Below are 15,321 nucleotides of genomic sequence, written 5' to 3'. Positions count from 1 at the left end.
GAACAATATAGGCTACTTGAGTTATTTTGGAAAATACAATTTAAGATGTTTAATTTTTTTTCATGGGGAATGCCATCAAAGTTCCCTCATTCACGGATCTGGACAAATGCTCCATGATCATAACTGACATTCATGCTGAAGGCATCTGATCCAAAAGGTATCATGACCCCATCCCTTGAACAAACAAAGCCCTGATCAGGCAGTGTATGAAATACAGACAGGCTGCTGCCTGCAGTTCACCAGATTCAAAGTGGTCTCTTCTGAAAACAGGAAGGCCCAAGTGTTATAACCCACACAGTCAGACCTTTGCACAGTGGCAGAAAGAGAGCAGAATGAGGCCATGCATCGCTCATTTTTTTGCCATTCCTGTCAAGTTCTTCCCGCGCAATGTAGTTGTTAACTGGCCCTTTCCTCTGTCACTGGCCTGTCGGACTTACAGAGAAGCAGCCACATTCAGTCCCTTTTGTCATATAAAAAAGAGACACATACCTTCTTTAAACTATATCCAGCATGGAATATAATGGGTGGCAGCAAAATATTGAAGAAGATGGAAGGATCAAAGGTCATCTGCCAGAAAGGACAAAAGAGAGGGTAAGGACAAATAAAGCAGCATTTAATTTGATAGGATAGATTCTAATTGTAACTTCTTATCAAGACTGATCTGAGGATCATCTTCAATGTCTGCAGGATTATTCTGAGTTGTTTTCTTGCAAGTATAAATGTGTAGTTCCTTACAGCTTAACGAAGCAGATTATTACTTGAAAAGTATTCCTTCAAGAAGGAAATCAGTCATGTACTATATTCCAGGGAACACATACAAGCAGTGGTAGCTGTGATAGTAGCTGCACTACCAGGCAACTTGACTGTCCCATGGCTGAATTCCTGCTTCAGACATGGACCTCCAGTTCAGTTTCAGGAAAGACGCATCGGCAGCGTTGTGCCTCAATTCCCCGTGTACAGAAGAGTGATATAAGAAAAGGCCTACACTGCCAAACCTGATGTAATGTTTCCTTTGAAGGAAACCTTTTGTAAAATATCCATTAAAAATTTTAAAGTAAACCGAAAAGTTCCTATTCCAGCTGTTGTCAGTACACTCTTCATATTGGCCTTCAACTTCTGGCACAGAGAAAGGCCAAGGACAACATTCAGTCATTCCAATTCATTACAGGTAGCTTTCAATAAAATAGAATCCACTTTAAAACCATAGCATTGCTGGAGAAAAAAATACTTTAATGGGCCTGCGTGCTGCTCTACTGTTCTGTCGGTGGGCTGTATTATATCAATACTTTTAAAAGAGGCAGGAGGTAATTAACACAAAGGCTTGCAGCTACTTGTTCAGATGAAGTGATATTTTAAGGCTACAGTATTCTAGAATAATTATTTAGTTTCAAAAGAGTAAGAGTAATTACTTCTGTCTTCTTATTAACAGACAACCTGATTTGATAAACAGGAAGTGAGAGTTGCAACGTTTTTTCCATCCTGCTTACTTTGAATTAGAAAGCTGAAAAAAGTGAGCTGGCAAATAACCTCCTAGGAACTGTATCTGTGCTGGTACCTTCAGTGAAAACATGACAGAAAAAGATTTTCTTCATTTATTAACTAACAGCCTCAAATGTTTGTTTTGGAATTAATTTAGCAAATATGTAAAAATATCTTTTCCACAGGCATCCGAAATCCTGACTGCATGTTTTATTATTCAAAACCCTGTTCTAAAGGGTTTTGTTTATACATGTTTATAAGGCATGGCACAATCTATTCTCTCTGATAAATGCAATACATAAATGCTTTTACTGCACTCCAAAGGGAATTAAAGTTGTACAAAACTGAGGGAATGGTGTGATCATGCTTTCTGCTTTTTACAGTAGTGCTTTTGCCAGTCAGGAAGGCTGCCAGCGATTGCTATTGTCTCCTAAATATGGCTGAATTTCTCTCCTTTTCCTTTTTTCTTTATTTTCTTTTCAAGAGGGCATTTGCCAGATAATTTTAAAGGGAAAAGAAGTGAAAATCCAGGCAGACTAAGGCCTCTCCAGTAACATAGAGAAATCTGCAATTCACAGTTGAGACTTTTAAGAACCTTCCAACAAAGTGAGACTATGGAAAGAAAACTGGGCAATCCCCTGTACGGGCAACAGAATCTTCTGTGCAAGTTAGTGCTCCTCCCTTCTCATAACACAAGTCAGCTCCAGTGTACCAGGTTTGATGAAGATGTTCAAATAGAATGGACATATGCCCTGGAAACTAAACACGCACTTTGGCACAGACAAAGCTCTTGCAACCAACTAGCAGGAAAATGGATGAAGATTCAGCAAAACCTGATTAGTCTGACTGCCACAGTGTTTTCCTGTCTCCACCCACCACAGCTCTAATAGTCCTTGACAGTCTAGTTCTTTCTGAGAAGGGCAAGTCCAGCAGTCACAGCAGACAGACACACAGTGGTGCTGCATCAGCAAGAAATTTGAGCAGATGGTTAAGTCCTAATTCTGCTGAGCTTCCCAGTGTACATTCTAAGCATAACTTAAAAGTTTTTATAATGATAACCACTGGAGTATATAGGAATACACATTACTGTGCTGGATAAACAATAGCACTTGGAAAAAAGCAAAATACTACATTGCAATATTGTAAAAAGCCACTGGTAAGGGCTTAGAAGCTTCATGTGAATATGCAATGTCTCTGAGCACAAAAGCCAGGTTTTAAAAAGTGCCTATGCACTCAAGAGTTCTTCAAATTGCTGCCATTTTTTAGGGAAGTAAATATTATAACAAGTAAATACTACATGGGTGGGGAAAGAATATACTAACAAAGTAAAATATTTTAACTGTTACACACTGGAAAACAGAAAAGGCCATGACATTGTGAAAGGCTGCAAACTTTTCCCCACAGTTCCCTTTTTCCATTCAGCCGAAATTGCCACAATGCCATCTCCCGAAGCCTGGGGACAGCCAGTGAAATCCCTGCTGAGGACCACTGCAGGAGGGGAAGAATGTACAAGAATGTCGTGATGAATTTAAGAATTATAAAACCCTCCACTTATCTATGAGAGTTTACATATTTACAAGTTTGTGTTTTGAAGAATGTGTAGAGTTTGTAGTTACTTGTGCTGTACACAGGAGACAACCTCCCCTGCATTAGCCTGCCAGAGCAAGTCCTTTTTAAGACAGAGGACAAATAAAGATATCAGTGGGGTTTATAAAGGTTTGGTGGCAATGAATCCAAGTTAACAGCTGTGTCTGCAATGAACTCAGTGTCTGCAGGATCTGGGGCTGCCCTCTAAAAGAGTCCAGGCAACTATTCCACAAGCATACAGTGAGCTGTGAGTGAAAGGATGGTCAGGTTTCTACTGCACCTTATTTCCTTTCCTGTTATCCTTCCTCACTTACCTTTCTCACCCTAAATTCAAAATACCCTCTGTCACATTTTAACTTGAAACTTGTTTTCCTCTCTCAACAGTGAAGATAAAATAAATATCCTACACAGTTAAGAACAAAAATAAGTTTTACCTTTTGAAGCATTGCATTGCCCTGGTGTCCATTGACATTGTGATGGCTGATCTCTCTTTTGTATTGATATTCATAGACCTGATTTGTTATATTAATGAGGAGAGTGGATGGCCCAGATTTCAGCTTTTCACATTCATAAACGGTCCCACTTTCCACATCTGATGCTTTTGTCACATATCGTATAATTAATCCCATTACAAGGCCTGGAGAGTAAAGAAAAAAAGAAAAATGAGAAAGATTCAAGTGCTTTTAAGTATTTGATGCTACACAATTACTGATTTAGAGAAAAATTAACTGTCAAAGTTCGGACACCTTCACAGTGTTTCTACCTTCACAGAGATACACCTCTCTCAACACGCCATGGATGACCGTAAAATATTTTTCCAAAGTGGTCATTTCATTAGCATGCAGATGTTGGTTTGACATATGTGCAGTTGTATTCTTATTTTTGTGATGCACTTGCTGGCATAATTATTAACTGAATTTCTCATGCACCAAATTTTCAATAGATATTCAGAGCAGGGAGATGCCTGCATAACTAATGTGCTGTGCTGAGCATAAAAACATCAGCTGTGCTGTTGGTGATTTTACACACTTCATTTGTGGGGACAAAACTCTGACACATCCTCAGGCACATTTTGCCTTCTGTAGGAAACTATTTTTAAGACTGTATAAACATAGGACAATAAAAGCAGGGAGAAGGGAAGGAAGATTAAGACTGGGACTAATTGATTTGACTATCTACAATTTAGGACTCTTATCTAAGACAGATATTTTGTCTCCTTTTACATTTAAGAAAAAGGAAAATGTACTTCTGCAACCATCCTGAGGAAGGTATGCTTCTTTCTGTTGGCTCTAGTGGGAGCTTGCATGTTTACTTCAGGAGGTGACTAATATTTAGCTGATAATATTACTGAGATTATTTCCACCCTCAGAGACTTGGATTTGGTTTCAAATTCAATTTCCATGCTTCTTTTATGTCCTATGTGCTTTAACCACCATGTATAGGATGAACAGCTTTAAAGTTACTAATTATGAACACATGGTAAAATGCTACGAATACTCAGATTAAATGTTGATGGAAGACATCTAAACATCTAGATGGATATACTTACTAATGAAAGATAAGAAAGAAAGAAAGGAAGTAGCTGAGAAGCATCTGCAAAATATGATATTACAGTTTCAGTTTTGTCCTGTAATCAGATGCCAAGTGATCACAAACACCTAGAGACATAAATAGGATGTCTTTGTTATTGTCAAGTTTTCTGATAACAGAGATTCTCTGAACTGCAGATTCCTGGCATACATATAAGGCAGGTTTGTAGGCTCTTGTACTGATGCTAGAATTGAGTAACAGCTGTATTGCCTGTTCAGTCTGTGTATGCATTTGTGCTTGTTTAATATCTATTGTTTACTATGGTTGCTTTCTGTAAATGATAGAGGATTTCAATAAGCTGTAGAAAATCCCAAGGCCACTTCCTTAAGTAACACAGCATTTGTGCAATAAATCACATAATAAATCTACTTTAGTAAAAGGGAGAATTCCTCAAAGTTTTAAGGGAAAGTATGTGTATGTAAAGGGAAGCAAACATTGCATGTGCTACTATGAAATATGACTTCTACAGTGGTCAGCCTAGATGTCCAAAATCATGAGTCAGAAACCAAGAAACCAGTCATTAGTTAACACAGTCAGGGTTTTCAGCTTATTTTTATCAGATTTCCTCTAGAAGAACCACAGTTTTCAAATTCAATTTCAAATCACACAATAACTTTGAGAATGGCAACTGCTCAGGGGAGACCAGTGGAGACTGACTGACATTGCATTTAATGTCTCTGTTGTAGAGTCAGGTGGACTACTGTGTCCTCCAAGATTCCTGGTAGGTGTGTTATATTGGCTAAGAGAGCATTTGCTTTGAATCAAATTCCATTTGATTGTTTTAAAAATTAAAACAAATGTTCTCAATTATAGTCATGCAATTGCATTGATTTGTTCAAGGGCAAATTATTTAAACCTGTTGTATCACGTTTAGACTAGTAGTAGAGGACTGTTCTTATTCTGTATTCTGAGAAGAAATGTTGTCTTCAGCTGTCATTTCAAACTGCCTCTGTAGGAATTTTCTGGAGTGGAAACAAATGTGAATATCCAGATCCTAGTCTTGCAAGACAGCTCTTGAGTATAAATAAATCCATTTGCAGAAAAAGAATATTTTAAAAATATGATCACAGTAGCTTTAGAGAAAGAAAGATCGACACTGACTGAGTTTTACAACTGGAATTTAAGTTTGTCTTTTGGGTTTTCTTCTGCCAGCTTTGTATCTGATCCTCTGATGGAGTCCAGATGGGAGGAATGCACAGAGCCACACAAATTATGAAATGATAATGAGAGAACAAAGAAATTATAGAGTATCCAGCAGCATACACATACTGGAGAAAATACATTAGAGAAGATTCTAATAATTGATATTCTCAGGGTTTCAGTGGGGCTTTAAGGTCCTTACAACTCCCAAGGAAATTCTAAAATATATTAATTTGAACAAAATATGGACAGGATCCATAACGATGGGCTGATTCAGAATATTCTCAAATGCTCTAGGGAAGGTTCAGATGAAGACAATTGCCATCAACACACTCTATGGCAAGAGCCAATGTAAGTAATGGGATTGTATTCTTCCTTCAATAAAAATAAATATGCCAAAGATGCTATATAAAATCTCCAGGGAATTAAAAGTCAGGGAAGAGTGTATTTAATATTTTAGTAGGTGTATTATTTATGGAATGCACTTTCTACTTTAAATCATTATATAGCATTTATTTCATAAGAGCATTCAGGAGTCCAGATCATATTCTAACAGAAATAATTAATTTTTAAATAAGTGTATAATGTACTCTCCTTTCCACTACTCCCCCTTCCAAACTGAAGTCGTGCTTTTGTAATGTATCTTCTGAAGCATGCTGTAAAGTTCATTTAAAGGAAAAAAATTGGGAAATACCATGTGGATGTATCTACCATGAAAAAAAGACCAATAACTTGTAAGTCCTTTGCAATCAATGTTTCATAGCAGAAAAAATTTAACATGAAATTTTTCTCACAGACCTCTATGACTTTGGTATGTAAAAACAGACCTTCTCTACAAATAGTTCCGATTTCCCAGTGGCACACACAGAAAGCTTGGCTTTACCATGTAAGTCTAGGAATTCAGTCAGGAGATGAGTCAGGAATGATGTTGCATCTGTTATGTGACATCACAAGTAGGTGTTGTACTGAGGTCTGGGTTGTCATGAATGAAAGTTTCAAATAGTTAAGTTTCAACGAGTTAAGGATGTAGGTAATTGTAAATGCAAAGTCTTATGCAAGGCAAAACTTGAGTGTACTAGCACAAAGTATCTATCTTATATTCTAGGTGTTCAAATCTAATTATAAATGTTTTCAGCTCGGCTGCCCATTATTTAAGATATTTTCCTACCAAGGCCTCATTTAATTCCTGTTTTAAGCACATTTATTTAAATGCAGCAGTGAAACAGGAAAGGGTGTAACTAATGTTACAGATTTCCTTAAAAAGGCTCAACTGTCTTTTGAAGTAAGATCTTGCAGCAAAACCTCACTTTAACTACAGCTCAGTCATGGTTCAACTGAAGGCAATTCAGGTTTTCCAGCTTGTTCAGTGGAAACAGGATAAAATCCTTAATCATAGATGAGACCATTGGAAGGGTTTTCTTAAGTCACTCAGGCTAAACTCCTGAGCTAAGCAGGGCTGTTCTTTCCCCAGGATTCTATCTAGTCAGCTATTAAACACCTTCCTTAATAATGACACTCAGGGATGCAGGTTTTTCCAAATATTTTAGATTTTCTTCCAAATTTCGTGATTTTACCATACTGTTCTCTGAATCCTGGCAATCTTTCTTCATTATGAATTTTGTAAGCAGGAAGACAATGTAGTACTCTATTTTATTGAGGTCTAGATGTTTCTTTTTCTGAGACTTGTTACATCCATTGCTGCCTTTGAGAATTAGGGCTACTCAGAACACACTCACCATCAGAAGACAACTACAATTGTTTCCACTGGATTTAGAAGGTGCAAGAATCATATTGCTTAATGATTAGACACCTCCACCAAAGTTGAATCAAGATCTGACTGTGCCTTATTTCCAAGCACGCTGAATGGGATCCTCAGAAGAGGCTGGGGAAGGGCTACTGTGAGTCAGCTTTCCCATTGCACACCTGCCACACACATCCCCTCAAAACTTGGGGAAGCCCCTCTAAGCACTGCAACACAAAGCCATTTTTGTGTGAGCACTCCAATGACTCTTTTGTCATTCAGCCTTTTCACGTTTTCCTTCCAGTCTGTTCAACACAGAGCACAACTTTGAAAGCTGGTACATCTCCAATCAGGCTCACCTCCACCTAAAGGGTATCACACACTCCCTAGGGGTGATAATTAGCTGTAAACAATTTCAACAAAGTTGCTAATTAACCTTGCAGATAAAAGGCACAGATGGGAGTAGTGGTGGTTTGGGGTTTTTCCTGTCTGTTAGGGTTTTTTTTGTTTTAAGTTCAATTCTGGCTGCTGACCTGCAAGAGTGTTTTAGCCTCTTCATCAGAGGTGAGTGGTGGCCTCTCTGTGTGGGTCTAATACCTAAACTCTGGGGAGGATGAAGCACTGGGATATGTGTACCCAGTTTTTCATTGTGTAGCTCTGGACTATTTCCCCACTAATGTGAAGTGCCATGACTTATACATTATATGGGGAATTTGGCACCTAATGTTTTTTGGCTGAGGTATCTAAAGACACCAGGCCTTGCAGGAGGTGGCTACAAGCATTTCAGTGTTTTGTTGGCTGGTTGTCTCTTGACTGGTACTAAGAGGCATCTCCTAGGGTGTGGTGCTATGAGAGGGGTCACCTACTCTGATCTGATCTAAGTGGCAATTCTGGTTTTGTTTGTGTCTATGATCTACCACACTATTTCTCACTATGCTCTTGTACAGTAACCGTGCTGATAATGCATAGAAAGGATGTTCATCCCCTTCTGGGTGGCACAAAGTTATTGTTTCATAACCACCTGCCTCCTTGGTATACAGATATCAGGAAGTAAGTTGAGTTTACTATTTGAGGTCTGTTTATCAAACCAAACTACAACGTGCAGAGAAACTTGCTCTCTGAGACACAGGAAAAAAAGGAATCAATGAATAAACAGGTAGATCTATATTCTTTATTGTTTGTGAGTGATTTTTCAATTTGGTCTCAAAACAAACAAAATAATTTGAGTCTTTAAATACTTTCAAGCTGAATGCCTTGCAACGTATATGTAAACACACGTGTGCACATAATTTTTTGTGAAATAATGTTGAATTTATGCTGAATTATTTCTTGTGAATTAATTCTGGGTTATGTTAAATGCTTTGGTTTTTTCTTTGTAACTGCTGAAAGACTTTCAAATTAAATATTGCTATACTTAATGTTGAACCATTTCTTTGATAAAAATGTAGAGCTGAAACACCTCAGTTGTGAAAGTTTCTAAATGGACAGTTTTCCACTATGGCTTATTTTCTTTTTTTAATAAGCTGGAACTATTCAGTCTAAAACTGAATTTTCCTACAAAGCTGATGCAAAAAAAAAAAAAATCCAACCCCCCCTTTTATTTGTTCTGTACTTTAAATAGAACATTCTATCAGGCTATGTTCAATTTGTGGCTGTTCAGCACTTTGCAGTAACTGTAAAACTTCCTGGTTTTGTATTTCTGTGGCTTTTTTCCCCTGATCTTCCTTACACTTCACTTTCTCTATCCTCTCCACTGCTGCACCCCTAATGGCACACTTGATGAGGAATACAGACCCATCTGTCATACTGTGGGGCACAGTCTGCAATAAGTGGCCATATTCTTCTGTCACTCAAAGCCCAATTATCAGTTTCTTTTGTTGCTATTCACATATCTAATGAATAGCTGAACGGGCAGGAGCAAAGCAAACTGTAGGACTGAGACTTTGAGTTTGTACTGAACAGGTATAAATCAGAATTGTTTGGATAGGGAAGGCAAAAATTATGTGAGGGCAGGATTTGACTCACTGTCAGCACTTGGTGCCATGAAGATTTACTCCTGAAGCTGTTGCTGTTGATCTGACACCTCTCTCATGACCTCTGAAATTTCAATTTCTTTTCATTATTGCTATTCCACAATGCTAAAGATAACTAAACCCATATCCAAAATTTTGAAGGATAAAAGGGACATCATCAACTTTTTGGATGCTACAAATAAGCTTTTTTCCCTGTTTGAAGGTTGCCATAAATAATGAAAGACTAAACAGGTAGTTTATTTACAATGATGAGGAATGCTTCCTTTGTTCATGACTGTTTTAATAATTCAAAAGCTCTGTCCTGATGGAGCACTAATCCCTGAACTGATCAAAAGAATACGAGTGGGTTGTCCTCATGATGTGCAGAGTATGTTCTGGGCAGGCAGCAAAATAGAACCTAAGGACAGATAAAACTCTAATTAAATACTGGTTTGTGTTATGTTGTATTTCCCCATATTTAATTTCTGTTTTGACAGGCTTTTGTCTAAATCTTCAACAAATGTTATCAGCTGCACATGGGAAACAGCCCAATAGTATAAAGGAAGCTACTATAGATGAGGCACCAATGTATTTAGGAAAACATTGCAGTTTACAAGTGGATCATAATGAATATATTGCCCACTGTCTCATGATTTTCCTTTTGAGACATGCTAACAGAAATGCAATAAGCAAATGTATTCTCAGTATTTTGTAACTTGTACCTCATAAAACTGTTAAACAACAATCCAGGTTATGTCTGACAACAAAAAGTATCCCAAATAAGTGTCATGTGATGTGTATTTCAGTCTCAACTGATTCAGTTGAAGTGTGTTTTCTATGTGTAACAGATTTAAAGATTAGAAAAATGGTATATTATTAAAGAAATATTTTTCTACAACTTTAAAATACAGGCAAGGCAGATGGGAATGAAGAATCCCACAGACCCAAGTGTTAGGGGCTCAGCGACTGGATTAATACAAGAGTTTCTTTTTTACTTGCTTTCCTTTAAAGTATCAAGTTACTCATGAAGGCAGTGAGCCAAGAAGATGAAATAGCCTGCGTTCTTGAAAATTCATACAGTTAATGTCTCACACAAAATAGCTTTAAGGGATACAAGGAAGACTGAGCTTCAGCTTCAGTCCTCCTAAGATGCTGAGATCACCTGAAAATGCTTGATATAGCAAATGAAACTTTTATCTCAAAATGTAGGGCTCAGTTGCCTTTGCTATTGCAGGTTTTCAGATGAAACTTTTTGCATGTGGTGTCCCATGATAAACAAATATTTTTCAGAATATGGAATCTTAACAAAATCAGGTTTGGATATTACACTGCTAGAGTATATTATGTGCACAGAATGTGCCCAAACAGGCTGGCATTTAGATGGGTAATGATTGAGCTCTTGATTTCTGTCTTCCATTTGGGCAGCATTACCTTCCTATATGTGTTTTATGGTAGGAGAAATGGCAGCCACATCTCTCAAAGTGAAACAACAGTAAGAGAATGACAAGAAAAATCATTATACACAGAAGTGTATACCATTAAACCAGTGAGTACTCAGGGGACAATGCAGGAAGTTCTACAGGAAAGCGATATGTAACATGGCAAAACTTCATGAAAGAAGATAAGAACTAGACAGGCAAACTGAACTTACAGCACAATGACAGCATTCAGAGAAGACTGACAGAGGCATTCTTCATGGTGTGTTTTTCAAAGGCATAGAGCAAAACCAAAAGAAAACTCTAAAGATCATTAAAACTTTATTAGACAACATGTCTATACCCACAAGGCTCCTTAATTTAATATCTTTGACCGTTATAAAAGCCACTGAAGACATTTCATTCTTTTGTAAACAGCAAACTCCCCAACTCTCAAGGTGTCATGCAGTGGCTGTCGGACCACAGAGGAACAGAACATGCACATCCTGAGGATAACCAGCTCATGACAATTGCTCCCTCCTCAAGGCAGCCTCCAGCTACTTCAGGAGAGATGCTGCTACATTATTATTTTGCCATACAGTTAAAGGAGCTGATGACATTTAATTCACACATTTTCTGAGCTTTGTCAGCACTTGATCTCAAGTGCCTGATCAAAAATACGCAACTAGCCCCATGTTATGCTGGTGGTTGAATTTTTACTCACCATAAAGCATAGCTCCTCCAGTTTCATGCAGAAAGCGGAATCGATGGTTTTTAAACAACCAAATTGTTAATATTGTAAGAATGAGCAAAAAGTTAAAGACTAGCAGCTCCACAGCTCCCTGATGATAAAACTGATCATCATCTTTCACTGATACGTATTTCTTCAACTTCTCCATTTCATTCCCTTTATGGAAAAATATGTGAAAAATAAGAAAAAAAATCACAGGAATGGAAGTGTTATCACCTTTGGTACAAAAATTCCAGACACTACAGAAATTCACAGCAAGCACATCTGTTCCATTTGCAGCCTCATAGTAAAGTGCCCCAGCTCAGAATTCAGCTGGATTCTAGTTACAGCTTCCTGTTTCTCTCTTAAAGCTGCCCTGTCTCATTTTTAATGTTACAGTTGTGTCGCTGGACTGCGCTTGCTCAAGCTGTGGATGCACAAACTGCCTCTGAGGCTCAGACTCTCTTAATTTCTAAAATTCTCTTGTAAAACTCAGTGCATGTTCATAATGTTTGTCCCTGTAGTTAATAGCACAACCTGACTCCTAAAAATCATATTTTGCCTTGACAGCTCAAGACAGAAAAAATTATGTTAAAAGAATGACATAGAAACCTTTACTACATTTTGGAAGATCAGAAATCTTTTCTGTTTCCCAGTTGCCCATGTTTAAGTGCAGGTGAGGTAGAATACAGGTGACACTTTACTATGGTGCAAAGACAGAAGAAAAAACAAATCAATGAATAAGGATTTCAAGATTTAGGCAGTGCACTTATATTGAACCTGCCAGAAGACAGAGTGATCTCTGTAAAAGCAAGGGTCTAATTACCTAGAATTAAAAGTAATTAAAAACCTCTATCAAACAGAACAAAATGCAGTGGAATTTACTCTCCATCGTTTCTGCTGTTTGCATGTTTTCACTTACTCAATTAAGCCAGGAAAACAGCAGAAATACTCTAACCGTGTACAGCAAATCCTCCTGGAAGCTATTCTATCTGAGCTCAAGAATGCAATGCATGTCTATATGGAAGAATTCCAAACAAACTCTCATCTTCATCAGTAAAAAACATCAATTCTGTTTCTCATTATAAAAAGACAATCTCATTATTGGCTGTTAAAGTCTGTTAAAATTTATTTTTTAAAACATTTTGGAGCAAACTAATCTGGACAGAGTCCATTCCAAGTCAGGTATGTGTCACAGGTGAATAAACCAGAAATACCCAGTTGTCCATACTCTCAGTACTTTCAGGGCTGAGTGTTTTTGGGGAGGTACTGTTGCTTCAATTAATCTATCATGTTTTAAAGTAATTTTAGCTTGATAATCAATCAGCTCTGTCCTCTGCATAAACTAATTTCATCACATTTACAGGGTTTCAGTTTTTTTTTCTTTCAGCTTGTAAGAAAAGTTGTTTCCTTCTAGTTCTTTTTCAATTAATGCTTTCTCTTTGCTTACCAGATATTTTTTCCATCTCTGTCTGAGAGTGGGTTCACTCTGTTCTCTCCACTCTTTCACTATGTTCTCTCCTTTGTGTTTCCCTCATTTTCTCTTTCTTTCTGTAGTTTTACCTGATAATTTGCAAACACAGTCAGCATTGGTTAAGGCAAAACCGTATTTCTGAATTGATTTTCAAGGGAGTCTCTGTGAGATGAAAAGTTGCCAAAACCCAGATGACACTTCCCAAACTAATGAACCGGGCAACTCAATTTTAAGCAAGGATAATGGTGGTAACCTGTATTTTTTGAGAAGTATTCAATACTGTATTTTGAATTAAAAAATAACATGTAAGGGAATTAGGTGTAGCAATTTCATTATACAACAGATGCAACTGTTTAAAAAGTGTTAGTCACATAGCTAAGGCTTCTACCTCTTATAAAGGAGAAAAAATAAAAATGAAGACTTGATGTGGATGCCATATTCACAGTTTAGAATGATAATGACCTCAATATTGTGAGTCTGATCATCCATCTCCAATGTGGAGGTATCAAAAGCAAGCAAAAAAGATCAATTGAAAATAATCACATTCAGTATCTTTCGCAATGAAAACCAAAAATTTGTTTACTATGAAAGCCAGAGTTCTTTACTACCCTGTCAAATAGGTAATTTGCAAGCACTTGTAATAAAATCAATGGAGAAGAAGCATGAAACAGTGAAAGGAGGTCACTTATACGAAGAATCTCAGTGATTAGATTGTTTGCCTCAGATTTCAGAGACCAGGTTCAGTTTTTTATTTGAATTTACCCAAACCCATATTTTTCATCAAATAAAAAGGGGCTCCTTAATCTTACTGCTCAAGTAGGTGCAGTATGAAATATTTGAAACACATAAGTGTTAATTTCCCAAAGCAAAATTGGGTTATGACTCTGCCCTATCTATGAAACAATTACACATTACAGTGATTTGCACCATGCCAGAGCTTAAATGAAAACAGAATGTCAGATTTAGTTACCAGGCTTGCAGGTGTTGGACTTGGGGCTTAAATTCTGACAAAGCTCCTTATATAACTCCAGGGAGGTCTGGTTCTAGGTAGTGCTCATCAAGTTCCAGGACTGGGGTTTCAGGTGTTGCTCTGCTCTCAGAGATGTCAGGAGACTTCAAACCAGCTTTCCAGCCATAGCCACCCATCACAGCTGCCACTTATGAGCAATCCAGAAATGACACCCAAAACTGTTGTTTTTCTTTGCATCCTCAAACATTGTATTAATTAATTATTACAGTACACCATCTGTAATATGCAAAAGATATGATGATTAAGGCAAGCTAACTATCTGTTGCAGTATGTTTGCAAGTAAGAATTATACATGTGTTATTGGGGAGATATATTGGAACTAAATGGTGCAGGACCTTAAGAATGCTTTTTGCTTTTAATAATCTGAGGACATTTTGGCACTTATAGGCTACTCAGAGGGATGCCCCAAATGTTCAGGCTCATACATGGAGAAGAGCTAATGTGAAACTTGTAAGTAATAGAAGAGGCTATATTATAAATTTCAATCCAGTTAGTTTTGTTACACTTTGTGCTGAATGGTATGGCTGTATTATTGTTCTCTGTATGTCATATTATTTTATTAGAAATATAGATACACGGAGCCAGATACCTCTTGAGCTAAATTAAACCAAATCACCTCTCCAGTTTTTCTTCAGGAAAGTTTTATAAAGAAGAATGAGTTTGGGTAGATGAGAAGCAGCTCTACTGAGAAAGTAGAACTACCCATGAAGAATACACAGGAAAACAGTATAGCCTCAGAAAACCTAATTAGGTTTTGCAGTGAGATCTCATTTGAAAAACTGTTGGCAATGTGACCAGGTAATCTGTTTGATTTTTTCCTGTGCTCAGATCTTTCCACATTCTTACATGTAACCAGATTTTCAGTGGTATCCAAACCCCTCATCACTTTTGCCTCCTAACTGGAATAACTTCTCTCCAAGTTTTGGTTGGTTTGCATGTCAGATAGGACAACAGCATATTGCAGCAGTTGCATCATATTTGCAATATTGATAGCAGATGATAATTCAAGAAGGAAGGAACTCGATAAAATAGAAAGTTACGTTTTGGCTTTCAGAACAGGCTAGCAGGTAAATGAAGAAAGTTTTCACAGGGAGGGTATTTTGAATATTATTTAACAGGCCAA

The 15,321-nt window shown here is 37.4% G+C and overlaps 1 protein-coding gene across 1 annotated transcript in view; it reads right to left on the bottom strand.

Annotated features, from left to right (window-relative positions):
• SLC9A9 (solute carrier family 9 member A9) overlaps nt 1-12,019 on the bottom strand; it is a 184,224-nt gene extending 172,205 nt beyond the window's left edge. The window contains exons 1-3 of the mRNA XM_027686117.1: nt 11,689-12,019; nt 3,501-3,703; nt 490-567 (exon numbers count right to left, since the gene is read on the bottom strand). Of these exons, the coding sequence (XP_027541918.1) occupies nt 490-567; nt 3,501-3,703; nt 11,689-11,863 (456 nt within the window). The 5' untranslated portion in view covers nt 11,864-12,019. The remainder of the gene's footprint in view (nt 1-489; nt 568-3,500; nt 3,704-11,688) is intronic.
• Nucleotides 12,020-15,321: the final 3,302 nt, after the last annotated feature.

Source organism: Neopelma chrysocephalum, unplaced genomic scaffold (genome assembly GCF_003984885.1).
Source record: "Neopelma chrysocephalum unplaced genomic scaffold, ASM398488v2 Primary Assembly neopelma1_70, whole genome shotgun sequence".
In the NCBI taxonomy this organism is placed as follows: Eukaryota; Metazoa; Chordata; class Aves; order Passeriformes; family Pipridae; genus Neopelma; species Neopelma chrysocephalum.
Note: the sequence above shows the minus strand (reverse complement) of the source record. Positions and strands in the feature narration are given on the sequence as shown.